The following is an 18859-nucleotide window of genomic DNA, read 5'->3' as shown; positions in this document are numbered from 1 at the left end:
GTCTCCTCTCCACAAGATCCGGGTGGGAACAGATGACAAGAAAGTGAGCAGGGCATTCAGGGCACCACTTTCCCCTGCCTGCCTGTGCCTCTCTTGCCAACCTCACCTTCTCTGTCACTGAACCCCATCACACACATAACACTGTGGGTCATCCACCATCCCTGAACCGTGACCTTGAAATTCCACATTCTGGTAGAGGAATATAACCGCAGGTCAGTAGCATGATGACAGCTCGAAGGGATCTGTCCAGCAACAATCCATCAACACTGCTCCGCATCCCTGATCTGTTCCAAACGTGAGTGAACTGAATGATGACAAGAAATAGCATCAGGTTGACAAGTGTTTGCAAAAGAAAGGGCCACTACGTGTATTCAGGATATACTCATAAACCACTGTAATCATTTTCAGAGCTGGAAAAGAGCTCTTGTTTGACTAGAAGGCATAATATGTGGATATCCGGAAGCAACAAGTAGGAAAGATAGTGTTTACGGACATTTAAAAAGTAACAACCACAAAAGCGGCCCACACATAGAGAAGGATTTTAGGAGGTAGAGATGTCACACTGACTTAAGTTTGAAGATAAGCCAACATGCTGCCCTAGTGAGGGGCAAGAAGTCGACACAACACAGGGGTGCAGCAAGAGGAGTATTGTGAGTCAGGACAGAGAATAATTTTTTAACGAACTATTCATTCACTTAGTATTACACTCTGCTTTTGTCCCTTTTAATGGATGTAGAAAAAACTGGAGAAAGCCCAGCGAATAGCAGCATGAGAGTCTAAAAGTTTGCCATCTTTCACGTCTGGGAAAACCTTAAGATCTGTTTACATTTAGAGAGAAAGTGGGGTGACTTCGTGACGGTGCTTCAGAAGACAAACTTTGTTGGGACACTGGTTTCTCTTTCTGTTTTGAGATGCACACAGGAATGGGCACTGAGAACCAAGCTTAGATATTTTCTGGAAAGAGACAGGTCGGTAGTGTCACCACGAGAGTAGACAGCTGCTTTGGGGTGATGCCCATCAGCAGTGGCCTTCAGAAAAGGCCGGGCAGCCTGGGGTAGCAGCAGGGCCTAGGCAACTGGAAGGCAGGGCCTCCTAAGATTCCATGACACCTCCACCTTCCAATTCTGTTATTGCAACGCCAGACCGTTAACCGGCGCGCTGGGGCCTCTCTCCATCACTCCTGTCTGACTCTGAGCTGCAGGCGGTGCCTGTGGCTCTGAGCTCTGTCATCTTGAACCTTGTTTTGGCAGTTCCGGACCCTCAGCTGTTGTGGAGTGTTGATCTAGTTGTCCCCAACGGTAAGTTAAGGATTCTTGTGTAAACACCCCTCTGGCCTGATGAAACCTTTTTGTTTTTGCTTGTTTTTAACTCGTTATGTGTTTGGGATTCTCTGCCCAGTCTCTGGCTCTACCTCTTCTGCCAACATCACCATGGCCGTGTGTCCTCACGCTTTGTCTGATCCGAGGGCAGAGGTGACCCTCCAGGAGTCCAACCAGGAATTGCGTTCACAGCTGGCACAAAGCAAGCAGGACTTCCAAGCCCTCATGGAGGAATTCCTTGTATCCGAAGCTGCTGCCTACTCCCTGGCCACCGAGCTGCAGAAGCACAGTAAGTCTCCCAGGGCCGTGCTCCCCAGATGGGTGAGTGATCCCTGTCTGCCCTCTAAGACGCTAAAATTTCTCCAGACTTTATCCTCTGGTCCCTTTGTCAAAATAACTTTCATTCTGACCACAATCCAGGAAAGTCAGAGGTAGGTATTTTGCCCTCATTTTGCTGGGGATGGAGAAACTGATGCACAAAGAGTTTAGCAACTTTTTCAGATTTGCAGTGTGGCATAGGGCGGCTTTAGAATTCGAGTCCCAGACATCGATTGCTGGTGCAGCCACACAATTGCGTCTTCCTCTCAGGAAAGGGCTGCACTGTTTCTCTCAGCATCCTCTCTGTCCTTTACCACATCCTGCATCGCTCTTGGCCTAAATGTCTGGGACAAGTGAACTCCCTCAGTTCAAGCTTCTCTGAGGTCCCATGGGCAAAGCACTGTGCTACTTACAGTGGGAAAACAGATGATAGTAGCTGCTTTATAGGAGCTTAAAGATGAATATGCTCCTCACCGAAACTGTGCTATCCAGGAGTGACACCATCAAGACAGGGAATGCCCTGGTGAGAGGGAAGCCCTCTCTTCCAGGGCACGGGCTCTTCTTCCTGAGTCTGAGGAAGACGTTTGACACCCTGTGGTAAGGTTGGGGCTGTTTCTATGGAAACCAGAGAATCTGTCCCGCCACCTGTATCTCCCTCTCAGCTGGTGAACCCTCAGGGATGCAAGGCAACCAACAGGTCCAGGTGACCTTGAGAGTCTGGGCTATGAGACCTGTGGCCAAATTGAGGCCACAAAGTGAGGTAGGTGGGGGAGACCACCAGCCCCAGGAAAACTCAAGCCAGTGTGTGAGGCAGGCCCTTCCCTGCCCCAGTCAGCCTCAAAACTGGAAGCTCGATTGCCTGCTCAGTGAGACTGGGCTGTAGTGACGACAAGAACCGTGACAACCAGGGCATGTGCACAGCAGAGTGTTTAGAAGGATCTTGACAACTCGGAGCCTGAATTGGGGTCGTTTCCTACAATTGCTTTTCAATAAGCCATTGAGGGGGGAGTAACTAAAATGACTGACACAGAGAAAATCAAAGCCTGCCATTTAAAAACTGAAGAGATGAGCTTTCAGGAAAGGACAAACGAAGTTTTATTTACATCCTGCCTTAGAATCACAGCGTAACTGTAGGAAACACATTTTGAAGCTGATGAAGAAGAAAGATATCACTTAAGACCTGGGTGTCAATGTAACACGGTGCAGTGGTGAAGAGCATGGACTCTGGGCCAGTCTTTCTGGGCTCCAATCCAAGCTGTGTGTCTTTCTGTGCCTCAGTTTCCTCCTCTGTTAGTACGGTGCTGTCATGGTACCTACTTGTTTGAGTTGTTGCAATGCATCACATGGATGATTTCTGTAAGTCCCTGTCACAGGCCAACACTATTTGTTAGTTCTTCCTTCTATTGCTTTTAATTTAACACAAACTTTCTTAGTATCTGTGCACGTTTCCTTCAGAAATTTATGGGCAAATGCATAATATTTTACAGGGTTGAATCCATATAAATGTCTTTATCTTGGATGTACTTGACCTTGAAATTCTGAGCTCAAGGGAACCAACAGTCAGTAGAGTCCACAGGGCCTTCCCAAGCACAGCGCCTGCTTGGTGTTTCACTTAAGAGGCTGCGAGGCTTGGTAACGTGACTAAGGCCCACGACTCAGGGTCAGTCTCAGGGGATGGGAATTCTGCCTTTGTCAAATAGAAGTTAATGTATCTAGTTACTTTCTGTGCCTTGGAGCTTCTCTTTCCTCAGCTCTAAAATGGGGAGTAACCCAATGCTGTGTAGTAGTTTGGAGGCCGAAGAATAAGATGCGGAAATCCCAGTGTGGAGCCTGGTACTGGGCATGGACCCTGCTTCCTCCCTTGAAGGCAGTGACCACAGCAGCATGGCCAGCTTTCCACTGAGGCAGGGCTCTCTGTCCTTTTTCAGAGTGTGGAGAGTGCAAAGACATCATTGAATCCGTGCTTGGGGACAAGCTGCCTTTTGAGGAGGGGAAGCTGGCAGAGGAGTCAACGCTAGCCAAGAAGCTCAGGTAAGGAGGGCTGTGTGGGGGTAGGCTGGTGGGTAGCTGTGGGAAAAGCTGAAGTGGGGCAGGGAGCAACTTTGGGCCAAGAGAAGGCAGAAATGTACACGGCAGGCACTTGTGTTCAAATGTTTATAAAGCAACTAGGGAAAAGTAATTGGAAAATTATGGACTCCAGTTATCCAGAGGCTCACTTACTCTTTTTTTTCAAAACTATAAATTTTTGAACTGAAATTCACCAAACACGAATTTGCACAAATTGAGGTGAACAATTCAGTGGCATTTAGTATGTTGACAGTGTTGTGCCATCACCCGCTCATTTCCCTTTAATCACAATCACCGCCTGTCTCACGAGGGCTTGTTGTGTTTTCTTTCTAAAGAATTCTGTCTCCTTGACCCTGTCATTCTCGTGTTCTTTCCAGCTAACCCAGCTGTGCTCGTGCACATTTCTGTGTGTGGCTTTGTGTCCATTCACTGCAGAATGCACCATGTGTATTTCAACATAGAAGCGGGCATGGCTGAAGGGGGTAACTGAAGAGACACGTTTTTAAAACAGGTTTAGGAAGACACCTGGTTTTGTTGACAGCAGGAACAATGAGTAGGATGTCCAGGAATCTGACAGGAGCTCTCTCTGATACAGAGGAAACCTGTGATTTACCTTCCTCTTTCTCTTTGCCACAGGCAAGTCGCCACACATCGGCCAGAATTCTCTGAGGACTCCTTGGGGGCAGTTCTCACAGAAATCTTGAAAATCTTTAGAATCTGTCACTCATCCCTTTGGACTCTCAAGTTTTCTCTTCTGTCCCACCTTAGGGAATCCAATCTCCTAATTCAAGAGCAGGAGCAGCAACTGGCCTATCTGCGGCACAAGTTACAGGAAGGGCGAGAAGTGTGGGCCCTGCTGAGTCAGCACCTCAATGACCTGCTGACACACAACGGCTCTGATGACCACCAAGGGCAGGCCTTCCGCCAGCAACTGGCTGAGGGATATAGGCTGGCCAAGCACCTTGCCCACATACTCGGCCCAGGTAAGGTGGCCACAGGCCCTCACTGCACTGAACTTCTCCAAGGTGCCTGGCTCACAAGACCCTCTACACCTCCCCTCGTAATGTTTTGACTAGCTGTCCCAGTTTGCGTGTTGCACTTGGGACCATGGTAGGACCAGGACTGGCTAGGTGGGCGCAGAGAGCAGATATGCCCAGGGTGGAGGTCATAGTGGTGCAAGTGTCGGCTTCCTTCCTGATGGACTGTGACCTTTAGGGCAGGAGGCCACACCTACCTACTGTCAGAGGACACAAAAGAGGATGTGACAGGAGGCAGCTTGTTTGAGTGAAAAGAGCCTTGGACTAAGGGTGGCCATTCCCAGGCTCCAGCCTGAGAGCTGACGGTACTAACACTGGGTGAGAGATTGATTTTTACTTCATCTGTATCAATCTCCTCAGCAGTAAAATGGATCCAATAATCTGTTCACGGTAGCTGTAGTCATCAAACGTAGGAATGTCTATGAATGCACTTGAGAACAAAGCAAGCCCCTCGCTCTGTGGGGTTGGGCAAGGTACTGGATGTGGTAGAACTTGGTGGTAGAGAGTTTAGACTGGAGACCTTTCCGTAGAGAGAATTTCCCTCCACAACACACAGAAGCCAACTTGGAGGGCCCTTAAAGTCCCCAGATGAGGGATGTTGGCTTGGGTTCTTTCTTGTCTCCTTAGAGAAAGGACGAGGTTCTCTGTGTGAGAGCTGGGAAGGGATATAGGGCCTGTGCCTTTGGCAGGATTTGTGGCAGAATGGAGCACGCAGTCGCAGAATTCAAGATGGAAGCTGGACAAGTACCCAGTGATATGAGGAACAAAAGACAGCTTAAACTTTTGCCCAATTTCAGGCAGAGTCTGCAATGATGGTGATCCAGCGGATCACAGACACACCGCCTGGTAAATCAGAAATCCATGCTGGGGCAATGCTTTCAAGACAATGCACTAGGACTTCAAGACCATATGGACTCCTGCATAGATATTTATGTCTCTATGGCTGTTGAGGTCACTGCGTTTATAGAGGTTAAAGTGGGAAAGAGCTAACTGGACATTTCTGAATTTATTTGCAGGGAATAACGAAGACAAGGAAGATGAAAAGACACAAGGCACACTGACTCACAGGTGACAATGAATAATCTGGTGCCGGTAATGGGTGGGGAAAATGTGGAGACGGTATCAGAAAGAACAGTAAGTGAGGGGAACAAAGTCACAAATGCCAGAGGCAAGAGAAGGAAACGTGGAGGTTGTAATGATTTAATTCACTCAACCAACAAGGAAAAGGCTCTGTTAACTTCAATGTTACTCATCTCTATGGACCTGTAAGTCTGACACAAGAGAACGCAACACCCTTAGGAAATCATGCACATAGAGAAAAGCTCTATTCTCTCCTGCAAGAAAAATCAGGGTGAGACGCATATCTAACTGCTACACATTAATGATGGTCTCTGGAAGGAAGTAAACTAGCAGTGCAAAAACTAAAGGGATGATTAACCGCATTAAACAACAAAAATGGAGTGAGATGAGAAAAATGTACCTGTTCTGTAAACAGTCAGAGAAAGAAGCATAGAATGGAGACCATCATAGGGATTATACAATGAAACAAGAAGGGACTTCATTTGAAGGGGAAATGTGATGATCTCAGGTATAGGGACATCAGGAAGTGCTCGCTATCCCCGTTTCCCCATGCAGACAACCACCAAGTGTCCCTTTCCCAGAGTGCTCTGTGTTTCTCACCGTGGTCCTCAGATGGGCCAATTCCGTGATCTCTCTCCAGTGTGGTCACGTGCAGTCAGATGCCGGAGGTGTGCTCATCTGTCAGCGGATGGCGTGCGCTCTCCCGTTCTCTCTTTTTTCCGTCACCCAGCGGAGGACGCATGTCTGCCTCTGCCCGGTTTCCGTTCCCACGGTGGCGGCTATTTCCCGGCCAAGACGGTCATTCGTGACCAAAGTCCGCAGCATGCCCCAGTCGGGAGAGAGGCAGACCTTGCAGCTTCCAGATTTCTAGGAGTCGACAGTGGTGCCAGAGCCCAGGCAGGGTTCACTTGGCAGCTGTCTGTGCATTTCCACCAACTGGATGCAAGAGTGTTGACGCCGCCTTTAGGGTCCTCTGAGTGGGTGGGTGTGTGATGACTCTTGTGGAGTGGAGGCGCTCGTTCTCCTTGCTCAAGAGCTCATTTTCTGCTCGGTGCTCTGAGCAAGCTCTGCTCGCTCTCTCCTCCTCTGTCTCTGTCTGTGTGTCTGTCTCTCTCCCTCTCTCTCTCTCTGTGTCTCTCTCTGTCTGTCTCTCTGTCTCTGTGTCTGTGTCTGTGTCTGTCTGTCTCTCGTCGGCTCACGCTGGATCGCTCGCTCTCTCGCGCTCTCTGTCTCTCTCCCTGCGCGCCCCACCCCCCGGCCCTCTCTGTCTCTGTCTCTGTCTTTTTCCAGCTCTCTCTCCTGTTCCCACTTCAACTGCGGCCTGGCCCCAGCCAGAGGAGGATTGTGTGATCTCCCTGGCTGAGCCCTTCCTATTGCTCTTCTGTGAGCAGACCCTTCCACCTTCCAGGGAAAGCAGCTCTAGGAATGTGTGTTTCCCAAAGCCGCTTGTCTCCACTTGAGCCCTCCCTCCCCCCACAGGCTCGGCAGGGATGTGCCGCCCACGGTCGAGCCTCCGCTCCCGAGAGCGTGCCTGGAGGAATACTCCTGGACATGTGCCACGGATGTCGGCCAGTCCGAGTCCTGCTGGACTCAGTCGAGCAGTGCCGTCTTCTGCTTCCAGGGCCTGGCCGTCTCCTCCCTGGCAGACACCCCCAGTAAGTATTGCCGCTGTGCAGGGGATAAGGCTCCAGCTGGACTCCCTGGGCGGTCCGTGTCCTTGGCATGCCAGCCCTCGGGCTGTGCAGACACACACATTGAAGGGAAGCAGGCTGGAGGATGGAGTTGGAAGCACAGACGGGAGACGCTTGAGGGCGCTGCGCTCCCTTCCTTCTTGCCAGGATGCGCCCAGGTGCCCCTGGCCCCAGTGACACATCACGGGACCCAAAGCCGGCAGGACAAACTCAGCTCCCCTAGGCCGCACGTAGCGCCAGGGCAGGTGTCTGTCCAACATCCCCACTGGCGTGAAATGTCTCCTCGCACCTTCAGTGCCCTAACTTTCACGCCTGAGGCGTGTCCCTCCAGATTCTAGGCCCACCCCGTGCGCCTGGCCTCCTTGTGGACATCTGCCTCCGAGACGCCTCCCGGGCTTCACTCTTGTGGGCCCCACTCTCCGTCTCCGTCACGTTGGCCTCTCTTCCGAAGCAGTCCTCGGAAGAACGCCCCTAGCCACCTGTCCCGTTTCCCGTGCTCCCGTGTTTCCCGCGTGCGAGCCTAGGCCTTGGCCTTCTCCCAGCCCACAGGGTGGCCAGTGTTTCTGCGGAGCAGGGGGCGACGATGCCTCTGGATGCCAGGGTTTGTAGAGTGCAGCCGGCCTTCTCCCCTCAGGCGATGAGTTCGACTCGAGCCTCCACAACTAGTGTCCCCGCGCAGAGAAGGCTGAGTAGCGCAGCACTTGTGCGAGCAGGCACTTAGGCTGGTGCCCCAGAAGGCGTGAGCCCCACGCCTCTTTGGCTGTTTTCCCAGACTCGGGAGAGCATCCTGGGCTGAGGGCCTCCCCGATCGGGGAGACGCGGCCCGCTGGCTCAGGAAAGCCAGGCCGGCGCTTTCACGAGACACCGCCTGAGGTCTCCTGGCAGATTGCTCTTCCCGTCTGCCGTTGTCACGCTGAGGGTGTGGAGGTCCCTGGGCTGGGACTGGACACTGGATTCCCAAGGGTCGAGTGGGGATCTGCTTAGTGTGACTGGCCCCGTGCGAATTTCTTTCCAGGCCAACACACCGATCCGGAGGACGACGGGGGCGTCCAAGACGGCCTGTGTTGCAGGTAACTTGGAAGAATCCCGGGACTCCATTGGAAGGGGCCATCTGGGCATCTCCGATCGAGGGAATTCAGCGAGCGCTGACTATCCCCGTTTCCCCCACGCACGCAACCGCCAAGCGTCCCTTTCCCAGAGTGCTCTGTGTTTCTCACCGTGGTCCTCAGATGGGCCAATTCCGTGATCTCTCTCCAGTGTGGTCACGTGCAGTCAGATGCTGGAGGTGTGCTCATCTGTCAGCGGATGGCGTGCGCTCTCCCGTTCTCTCTTTTTTCCATCACCCAGCGGAGGACGCATGTCTGCCTCTGCCCGGTTTCCGTTCCCACGGTGGCGGCTATTTCCCGGCCAAGACGGTCATTCGTGACCATAGTCCGCATCATGCCCCAATTGGTACTAAAATACATCCGAAAGCCCAGCTTCCTCTGCGTTTACCCTCATGCCAGAGTCAGTTTACCCTTGGCTGCTTGGTTTATGTCCTGCCCACTTTATGCAATACTATTCATGCCACCCTTCTTCTTCTCTGAGTTTACGTTTTTCATGTCTCTCGTCTCCTAGTATACTCAATCCTCTTTCTCATCACATTTTTTCCCTCTTTCTCATAATCTTTTCTTTTCCTCCATCCTCTAAGCTATGTCTGCTGGGTCCTTGTTCCACTTGTCTTTCCCTCTTTCTCTTTTTCTCTCTAATGATCTCCCTCTCTCTCCTGTTCACTTTCCAACCACACTCTCTTCCTAGACAGGGCAAGTTTCCTTTTTCTCTCTTCATGGGTGCCTTAATTCTGTTTTAGGTGATCCCACTCTCATCCTTCCCATCCAAACCATCCCTTGGTTTTTGTCTTTCCTAATGCCTTTTTTTTATCTTCACTCATCTGTACCCCAACACCCTCAGCAGCAATCTGCTCTATATGAAAGATAATGGATTCCCCAAGGACGCTGTGAATAAATATTTTGTTTGTTGTTCCATTGAACATGACCTGTCCTCCTCCTACAGACCTTACAGTGATTCTTCATTGTCATTTGACAGACACGAAATCTTCCAAACCCTGGATGCAGAGGGTGAGTACTCCCACTGTAAATGGCACAAATTCCTTGCAGTTTTCTGGTAATGTCTATGTTCTTTGAATCCAGCACCCTGCATTGGCTGAGAGGTGCATCCCTGCCAATGGGTTCTGTAAACTCCTTCTAGTTTGAGTTGTGCTCCTGCAGTTAATTTTAAGAAGCATCCTGTGGTCGGATAGTTTTCTTCTTCTAGTCTCAACTCCTGTCACCTGGCATTTCTCACAACTGCAGACTGTTCCTATCAAGTCAGGTTCAAGAGGGGAAATAGAGGGATAATGGAAAAGTCTCAGCCATCATATTGTTACCTGGAGGAATTTGTGAAAAACATCTCTTTTTCATCCTAAGAATTCTCATACTCATGGAATGATGTTGCTGCTTGTATTTCCTGAGTAGTTTTGTACAAACTCTCTGGCTTTCCACACAGGTTTGCAGTCTGCTCAATATTTGCAACATGTATTACATGGTTCCCAAGCTCAAAGTTTTTCCCCTGGGGTGCCAACCCGCTTCTGAAGCATTTGGATACGAGATCCTGAACACCAAATCCTGCCTGTTTCTGTGTTTTCAATGAAGCCAAAGCTGTCATTCTGATTTTTCATCCTCCACCAATGGCCATGGGTTTCGTCCTTTGTGCAACACCATTGATTTATTCCGTGTGGAGGTTGTAGTTTCAATCACGTGTCTAGTCTCGGCGGTATCATCTCATGTAAACTATCAACAGCCTGTGTACCTGATGGGGGTATTGGCCTAATTTATGAGCAAAGCACACAAGCTTCCCTATCCATTATCTCCAGAAAAGTCCTCCCTGGTGAGCAAGATCCCACTGGGGCCGCCATTTCCTCAAGCAGGGAGATTCAAACACAGTTTTCATCTCCTCTCCCGGAGGCGATCTTCCGGACTTCTCTTCTGGCCGAGACGGTTGGATTGTTAGGAGCCTTTACTCATGAAATCATCTTGTAGGAAGAGCCAGAAACTCTGTGGTGTTCCTGACTCTCTCTGACTATTTTATAGTGAAATCGACCATGAACAACTTGTCCTTCAACCTTTTCGGGTCAGTAAGTGCCTTTTCACACTGCACCGTCCTCTTTCCTGTTTCCCGTTCTTCCCGAGGTGCAGAGAATCGAAGGCTTTCTGAGGATCACAACAATTCATGACTGAAAATGTCACACAGGTCTTTTGTGTCTGTTGTGTGCCACGCCCCTTAGCAAGTGAGCTCCGTGGACACTATAACCCGTTCGGTCCTCACAGAGCCACTCTCAATAGGTGAGGTATCTCACGTTGGAGCCGAGGGCACTGAGGCTCAGCAAGGTCACTTTGCTAGCCCCAGACCCCCAGTCAGTGCACAGTGTGACTGTGGCCCCCGTTTGGCCTGACTCCCCTGCTCAGGCTCTGTCTCCTGCTCTCAGCAGTCGGAACATCAGGGACTAAGCGGGGATGGTGCTCACCCTCTTCCTTGTGCTTTGTTCCAAACTATGTCAAATAATTTTAAACTTAAACAGAAAAGTTGGGAGAGTCATCCAAAGAACTCCTGTTTCCACTCATGCCGATCTGCCAGCTCCTACCCTCTCAGAGCACTCCGTCCTGTGAGCAGAGCCAGCGGCTCACCCAGGCCCTCCCAGGGGAGCTGCAGCTCCATGAGGAGCTCTCTCCATGGAAAATCAGCCAGGGCTGAGAGATCTGTCTCACCAGCCCCTGCCCTCAGGGCTTTTCTGCTCTCACTTAGAGTTGTCCTGCCGCCGTTGTAAAGCTGCACATCTCTGTCTCGGTTACTCTGACAGCCAGGTCTCGGTCCCCATGAGGAGGATGAGAAATGCTCAGACACACGTCAGAAGTGAGATGTGTGTGATCTGGCATGGCCTTGCCAGGCCATCGTTCAAAATGCAGCAGGAAAGGACAAATTGCCCCATGCAGATGGGCTGAGATAAGTGAAGAGATCACCTAAATTCTACACGGACCCGTCCTGTGTTGGGGTTCGCTGATGACAACATGTAAACACTGTGTATGGCAGCAGAGGGGCTACAGGCAGTACAGGGTACAGCCCGAGAGAAGTCCTTGTGGAAAAAGACCTGGAAGCCAGAAGAGGCATGTGGTGCAGGGCTGGGGTGGGGGCTGGAGGGCAGGCTGATTCCAGAGGATTTATCTAAGGGAGGTGTGGGAAGCGATGCTGTAGAAGAAAGAGGGGCCAGAAGAGAGAAGGAGGGAGTGCAAAGGAGGTGCAGAGTTGAGAGTGTGTAGAAGAGAGGGGAGAGGAAGTTCCCCCAGCAGAGCAGGCACAGGATGGGGCAGGATCTGGGGTAAGAAGGCGGGTGAGACATTTGCTGGTGAGAGAGCATGGAACCAGGGAACGCACCTTGAGGGAGGCTGGATGGAGCACGGACAGGAGTCAGGAGAGTCTGTGATCTGGAAGACGAAATGGCAACAGACACACAGAGACATTTCTATGGAACAGTGAACCCTTGGTGAGAATGAGGATGGCTAGAGGGCAGGAGAGAGGGGAGCCCTCGCAGTGCAGAGCAGGCCCTGCGGGCCAGGAGCCCGCCTGAGTCTGACCTGGACTGGCCTGAGGCTATTTGAAGTCTTTGTTAGCCCCCTTTCTGAGAGTATGTGTTCATTGCACAGTCAAAATATACACGTTTATTAGGGAGAACTGCCCAGCCCCCACCGAGGGGTGTGGGACACAGGATTGAGCGCTCTCTTACCTCCCTGAAGAACCACAAAGTCTGACTCTGTGGCACTTCTCTGTCCCTAAGTTTCCAATCGGGGACTCAGACCTCTACTACATGTCCTGTAGCTGCCGGTGCCCTGCGTGGCTATAGATATTTACATGTGTGGGTGGGTGGAGGGCAGTCAAAAATTACAGACAAAGCTGCTCAAAAGGCCGCAGAACTTTACAAAACTTCGGATAACTCGGTCCCTGTTCTACGTTTTCCCAAATGTGTCTTCTACCGGACCTGAAGACTTGTGGCCGTACTTCTCTCCCTGTTCTTTTATACTGTGGGTACACGTCAACATCGCTTTCTCCCCCATGTCCTAAGGCCTCTCTAGAACCTTCTCTCTAAGCTATAGGACTAAGTTAATGAGAACAGATTCACAGGCATGACTTCATCCTTCCATCCAAAATCCTCTGGACTCAGTGGGTTTCTCACTTCTGGGACACTGCATCCTGTCACCTGCCATCTCAGCATCCCCAGGGACACACGTGAAGCTGACAGCTCCTTCATGTACATGAGGTCTGCCTTTTTGCTTTGGGTTGCTGGGTGGTCTCACTGACAGGCATGGACATTAGAAATGGGTGGGCTCCCAGGGCTGAGGAAAGGAAAGCTGGGATTGGTCCCACTGAGCCCTCTTCTCCTTTCAGCTCCCACCCTGGAGGCCAGTCACCGAGGGCCTTTGAGGACAAACTGGAGTTTCCAAAGGCCAGAGCTGCAAGCTTCACAGACACAGCTGCAGCCAGGCACCCAGGTGACCAGTTATCTGCTGCTGCAGCTGGACCAGTTGGACTGTGGTGATGGCAAAGCCAGGCTTGGCCTTTGCTCCACCACCTGGAGCTTTAGAGCCCACGATCCCTTCAGAAATCAGTGGCCGCTCTTCCAAGGTGAGAGAGAAAAGGGGAATACGAAGCTCTGGTCCATTGTTAGTCGTCAGAGGGTGGGAGCGGGGAGGTGATGGGCCTCTCCCACACCTCCTGGCAATCTCATCACTACTGGGTAGTGTGAGTAAAATCAAAGAAAGAGAAAATATGAAAGTGTTGCCATTGGCCTCACCTCACCCATGGACTTTCAGTGGCCTTTCTTGTTCTGGCCACTCTGCTTATTTGATGTCCCTCCTGGGTGGAGGATTAAGTCCCAGTACGATCAGGAATAACAATGGATCCTGTTGGCTGTGGTTTTATTTTTCAGGACTGGGTTTCGATGCTTCCCTCAGAGGAAAGAAACCTCCCAAGCTGGAGGGTGATGCTCTTGAGGGCTCAGCGGCCTTAAGTGCCCAGAAACAGAAGATTATCAAAAGAAAACTGCTCTTCAACAAGTGGAGGATAACATGCAATTTCCCCAGCCTTCAGCTGAGGGTACTGAGGTAATCACATCGGTGGCTCTTAGATGCACTTATGCCTCATGGCTCTCTAGCTAAGATTCTAGCTCAATCTCCCGCTGTCTCTTCTCTTCCTCATTTGTTCACTCCAACAGCTGATGCGACCTCTGTCTGGCCTTCCCTCTGTTTTCCATGGGGGCTGCCACCCTGCCAGGCCCTTCCAGCTCCATCTCGTTTGCCCTCTGAACTCTGCTGTGTTCCTGCCGCTGCTGTCCTGATATTCCCTCTCTGCTTTCATCTTAGCCACGGGGAAGCCTGAGCCCATGGTCCTCCTCATCACAAGAGCATCACTGATGCCGCTGAACACAAGGCACTTTGCCTGAAATCACACACTTTCTTCATTTCTTTGCCTTCCCTTCCCAGCTTCCCCAACTCCACTGCCTCTTTCTTCTCAATGAATCACTCACACATGGATCTTCCTCCTGAGTCATTTTGGGAATCTGACCTAGGACAACCCTTAACCGTGGACCTCTCCATGTGAAGAAGAAGAAGAAGTGTTAAAACTGAGGACAAAGAGCCCAGATGACAAAAACCAAATGAGAACCTGGGTCACAGGTGGGAGTGCTGGACTGGCCTGGAGCCAGCTTTCTCCTCGGCCCACATGTGCAGGCCTGTGCTAATGTGCATGGGGCTTCCAGGGACTCAGCATCCTCACGTCAGGGCCTCATTGGAGCTGGCATTAACACTGCCCTGTAATAAGCACCTGGTGAAAATTTAATTAAGATCAGTGCCTTGACCTCCCACCTGGCGATTCTCATTTAAATTGTCAGGAGTGGGGCTTGGGCTTCAGTAGATTTCAAACGCTCCCCAGGGATTCTAACATGCAGCTAGACATGACAAGGACCATTCCTCTACGATGATCTCAGGTTCAGAATAGAAATGCCCAGAATGTGTGGCTGCTTCATTAAAAAGCCTGAATATCCATCAGCCATTGAGGGGATTTGTATGCCTCTCTCAACAACACTATTTGTACAACGTGGAAAAAAGTGAGAAGATAAAAGAGGTAGATGAATGGATTAGACTTCTGACCTCCCTTCTTTGAGGAGAGTTTCTCCAACTTTTCTGAAGACAAGATAAAACAGGAAACGAGCATTTCATTGAAACCCAGTGCACAGAAAACAATACCTCCCTTATTACGCACAATAAAATTTAGTATTTTCTTTAATATTTTTCATATAAAACTAGAAGTTCCTATTCCATCCAATTGATTTCAAGTCCCATGCGTTCAGCACTACAGTTTGAGAATTTTAGTATTGATCAATTTTTGTCGTTAAGTAAAAGCCCCAAAGAGAATCTTTATGCTCATTCCCGTAAAGAGAACGTAATAGTAAGTAACAGCTGAAAGTCAGGAAAAGATTGCATGTTTATGCTTCTTATGCCATTCTTTCCACTGGCATAAAAGACTAAAGGAGAATCTTGCCCTATGCAGTGCTTTGTGGGGAATAAAGGGGTGGGGTGGGAGAGAACATAGTCAAACCAGGTGCCTCATGCTTCCCCTTCGGAGTTTTTGGTCTAGATCTTGAGAATATTCCTAGAAATGCCCTAAGGTGCATCCTGTGTGGAATCAACGCTAAAGAATGAAGGAAAATGCATGGGGCCATGGTTACCGTCCCTGCTCTCTTTTTGTTAATTCCATTTTGAGTTTCTCCTTTTTTGGTTCTTTCCTCAGTCTCTTTGGAGAAGAATTTCTCTGTAAAACCTTTTTTCCCGTTGAGCCAAAGTGATGCAACAGTGTCTGTGGACACCTCCAGATCGGAGCCCTTCCTCTCACCTTCCACAAATTATGGAAAGGGCCTGAGGCCTGGGTTCCAGTTCAAGCGTTGTGCCCCTCCTCCTCAGAGCACTGGGACGTGGAGTTAAAGAGGGTGTGCTTTTCTGCCCAGGGTCCTCTCGTTCCGTTCCGACAGCAGTCTGTTTCTGAATGTGGGGGGTGGATGCTAAGCACATCCCTCCCTGGGAGGGGTGGGAAAGCCATCACTTTGCTCCAGACTGAGGGGCTTCAGGAGTGAAGTGGCTGCTGAGGAAAGGCTGGTAGGGCTCTGGCTAAGGCTCTGCAGCCACTCTGAGCTGGGATGTCACCAGGCTCCTGGTGGGGTGAGGACAGGGTGTCCCTCGATGCTGCACCACAGCCTGGATGGAAGTGCAGGGAGGTGTTTCTTCTACCTTGTGGCTCTCACTTTCCCCTTCAGCGGCCTGTGCTCCTCCTTCAGCTCCTCCCCTCAACAGGAGCTCAGCGTCCTGCTGGCCTCTGTCGCCACATAGCCATCCCTCCAGGCTCAGCTATCATTGGGACCTGCAAAGACTCACATTTCATTTTTATTTTCTCTTTCTGTCTCTCAGATACCAAGATCTCTGGAACTAAGGAAAGATATTACTGATTTGAAAGAAACCGCATCACAAAAAGTACCATTTTCACTTGATGAAAAAAATCTGAAACAGCAAATCAATTTAAAACCCAAACAGAACAGTGAAGGGATCCTATGCTGAAGATCAACATCACAACCACAAAGCACTCTCCAAGGTTTTTACTGCAAAGCCTGCTTTGATGGGAAAAATCCCAGCCCTTCAGCCTCCAACTGCGCTAAGTCACTGAGGAGACCACCGCCCAGACCTACACACGGTTATGAGAGACCTTAACCCTTGCTGCTCTCAGTTCCCGTCCTGCACATCAGCGGAATCAGGAGCAACTGGCAAAAGACAACATGACAGACCGGGCGTTCTGTGCCACCAGCTGGGCTGTGCGAGGAACAGACAGCACTAACTATGCAGTGCTATGGTGACAACGTTTAGCCTGAATTCAGTCATGAGGTAGTCCTGAGACAAGTGCAGAATCTAGACCACTGCACAAGACAACTGGCCTCACCTCTACAAACAAGGCAACGTCACCACAAGTAAGATAACAAAAAGGAGAAGAGACTTTTGGGCTGCTAAACGACTAAAAAGATTTCTTTAGTCCTTTGGATCCAAAAACCTCTCCTCACCTTTTGTTGTTTTTGGTGGTGGTGACATTGCCTTGTTTGTAGAGGTCAGGACAGTTGTCTGGTTCAATGGTCTACATTGTGTACTGGTCTGACCACTTCCTCATGACTAACTCAGGCCGACCCTCTTGCCAAGAGCCCTACGTAGTTAGTGCTGGGTGCTTCCTAGTGGAGCCCACCTGGAGACTAAGAATGTCTGGTGTGTCCATCACTGTGACTGCCGTACTAGCATGGGTCACGTTGTTATGGAGGGGCCTACGAGATCTGTTCATTGTAAGGGCACATTTTTTCCTTTCTATAATGAGTAAGTAATTTGGTGAGTGGTACTTTGAGAGTGTGTGAACATCCTCTTTTCTAAAGATCTTTCTCTAAATATTTTACCATCCTTAATGATCCCTGATGTATGTCGATTAACATATTTGCATTTATACATTGGAAGTTTTCTAATCCGTTCATACCTATAGCCTTGTATTTGTTGGCATTGTGCCATGAAAAAGAACATTCCTTCCCCTTCTATGCTATTAAAATTTTTGTTTTGACTGTCACTGTGGACTCATGAATTTTTTAAATTCAGTGTTATAATCAGCATCATCGTGACTGACTGGGTGGATATAAACATAAATTAAGATAAACATTCTTCTCTCTCTTCTTCATAGTTACGTCCTACAGTCTCCCATACGTTTTAGGCTGTATTACCCACCTGTAGTAGATGGTATTTACTATTTTCTGTTTCCATGTTTCTGTGTGTGTGTTTCATTTGATATTTAAGAACTGTGTAGCTAGTGCTGTATATTTCACTAAGTGTTTTTGATATCTTAGTCCCTTACTAACTTGTCAAACTTCTAATAATTGCTTTATGAGTTTGAAATGACATCTTTCAACTGCAAACTTTTACCACTGTGACCATCCAGGACATTTGTTCTGTTTTTCTCGTTTCTTCCATCCTTCCTGGCCACTTCTCATAGAATTATTTCAACCCAGTTAAAGGAATACCATTGACACACTGTTTTTCTCCCCTTGGCCCCTTCCAGATTTCTGCTTTAGATCTACAGTTAAATACATTCAATGACGACCAGCTGTTCAAAAGTCCCAATTTCCTCAGTCCTCTCTTGTTGGGTGGAGTTCATCCTGAAAAGACTCCTCAAGATGGAAGCAGGACTCCCTGAGCGTTGTATGTGCCACACTCTTTTCTGCTGCCTTGACACAGGGACAGCTGGGTGACTATGAAGTACTTGCCCACGATGACTGTCACTGAGTTTTTATAGGGTATTGTCCCGCATTGTTGTTCTGTTGAGGTGTAGACGTAGATTGATTTTCTCTCTATTGTATGTGAATTGGCTTCTTTGAGGAGCAGAGAGGGGTCTGGAGCTTCGCAGGAAGTTGTTTCCTTTCCTTTAAATCTGTCAGTTCCAGGAGGCGAGGTCTTAGCGTTGACCACCCCAGTTCTGTTTCTCCCCGGGATCTAGACTTTCTCTCTGATCCTTTTGCAGCATCTTTTCTTCATTTCTCTTCTGTTTGATGCTTCCATTTCTTTATTCTGTGTCCCTTATAGTATTTTTAGACAGATATGTTGCCCTTATGAACCTTGTCATTTAGCCTATTTTTCAGAGAATTTTCTTTTTCTCCCATTTTTCCCTAATTTCTGCCAAGTCTAATTTCTCATTTTCTGTTTCTTGTCCACTTCTCTTTGGAGTTGTGTATTTCTTATGTGGTTTTGTTTTGTTCGTGTGTACAAATGCTTTGTTGGGCACGTTTAACTCAGATTCATTGTATGTCATTTTAGAGTTTTCCTATGCTGTGTGATTGATCTGGAGAGAAATCCTTTCATGAGCTGAAATTTTCGACTCTCTATTTCTGTTCTTCTCTTCTGTCACCTTGGAACACATGTCTGCTGTGTGATTTGCATGTCAACATGCCTAAGTTTCCCTGAACGAGAAACCAAAGTTCTATGTAGGAAGGTTGGGTGCTTTGAGTGGCTAAGTTGATTTCTCAGGTCTGGGTCTCTCTCTTTGGGGCGATTCTAACGGACATAAGGTCTGAGGGGATAGGCGTGGCGTGTTCTGATTCTGAGGTCCTATTTTCTTCCAGGAGGACCTTTAATTCATACCAGTTGCTTCAAATAGATTCGCAAACACTGCCAATTCGAATTGAGAACCACAGGGC

At 49.3% G+C, this 18859-nt stretch overlaps 2 protein-coding genes across 3 annotated transcripts; both read left to right on the top strand.

The window, feature by feature from the left end:
• Nucleotides 1–1171: 1171 nt before the first annotated feature.
• On the top strand, nucleotides 1172–6581 carry LOC123280647 (putative NBPF family member NBPF5). Its single transcript, XM_044758125.2, has 5 exons — nucleotides 1172–1298; nucleotides 1399–1608; nucleotides 3566–3668; nucleotides 4473–4687; nucleotides 5758–6581. The coding sequence occupies exons 2-5, from the start codon at nucleotides 1431–1433 to the stop codon at nucleotides 5811–5813; spliced, it is 552 nt and encodes a 183-aa protein (XP_044614060.2). The 5' UTR covers nucleotides 1172–1298; nucleotides 1399–1430; the 3' UTR covers nucleotides 5814–6581.
• Nucleotides 6582–9561: 2980 nt separating this feature from the next.
• LOC139041974 (NBPF family member NBPF6-like) lies at nucleotides 9562–17241 on the top strand. Of its 2 annotated transcripts, XR_011498103.1 has the most exons (4): nucleotides 9562–9629; nucleotides 12988–13224; nucleotides 13529–13703; nucleotides 16059–17241. XR_011498103.1 is itself a non-coding variant. In XM_070497190.1 (3 exons), the coding sequence occupies exons 1-3, from the start codon at nucleotides 12918–12920 to the stop codon at nucleotides 16078–16080; spliced, it is 504 nt and encodes a 167-aa protein (XP_070353291.1). In that variant the 5' UTR covers nucleotides 10230–12917; the 3' UTR covers nucleotides 16081–17241. The 2 variants fall into 2 exon arrangements, 1 of the variants encoding a protein (XP_070353291.1); XM_070497190.1 differs by lacking the exon at nucleotides 9562–9629 and having other exon boundaries at nucleotides 10230–13224.
• The last annotated feature ends 1618 nt before the right edge of the window (nucleotides 17242–18859 follow it).

The sequence above is a fragment of the Equus asinus genome, chromosome 25 (genome assembly GCF_041296235.1).
Source record: "Equus asinus isolate D_3611 breed Donkey chromosome 25, EquAss-T2T_v2, whole genome shotgun sequence".
Classification (NCBI taxonomy): domain Eukaryota; kingdom Metazoa; phylum Chordata; class Mammalia; order Perissodactyla; family Equidae; genus Equus; species Equus asinus.
The sequence above is the reverse complement of the archived record's forward strand: the minus strand, read 5'-3'. Positions and strand labels throughout refer to the sequence as shown.

What these genes read in the sequence shown, in the direction of transcription:
- LOC123280647 (XM_044758125.2), top strand. Translation starts at nt 1,431, where the DNA reads ATGGCCGTGTGTCCTCACGCTTTGTCTGATCCGAGGGCAGAGGTGACC. An exon ending in CACCGAGCTGCAGAAGCACA is followed by an intron (nt 1,609 to 3,565) that starts GTAAGTCTCCCA and finishes GTCCTTTTTCAG; the next exon opens with AGTGTGGAGAGTGCAAAGAC. An exon ending in ACGCTAGCCAAGAAGCTCAG is followed by an intron (nt 3,669 to 4,472) that starts GTAAGGAGGGCT and finishes GTCCCACCTTAG; the next exon opens with GGAATCCAATCTCCTAATTC.
- LOC139041974 (XM_070497190.1), top strand. Translation starts at nt 12,918, where the DNA reads ATGGGTGGGCTCCCAGGGCTGAGGAAAGGAAAGCTGGGATTGGTCCCA. An exon ending in TCAGTGGCCGCTCTTCCAAG is followed by an intron (nt 13,225 to 13,528) that starts GTGAGAGAGAAA and finishes TTTATTTTTCAG; the next exon opens with GACTGGGTTTCGATGCTTCC. An exon ending in CTTCAGCTGAGGGTACTGAG is followed by an intron (nt 13,704 to 16,058) that starts GTAATCACATCG and finishes TCTGTCTCTCAG; the next exon opens with ATACCAAGATCTCTGGAACT.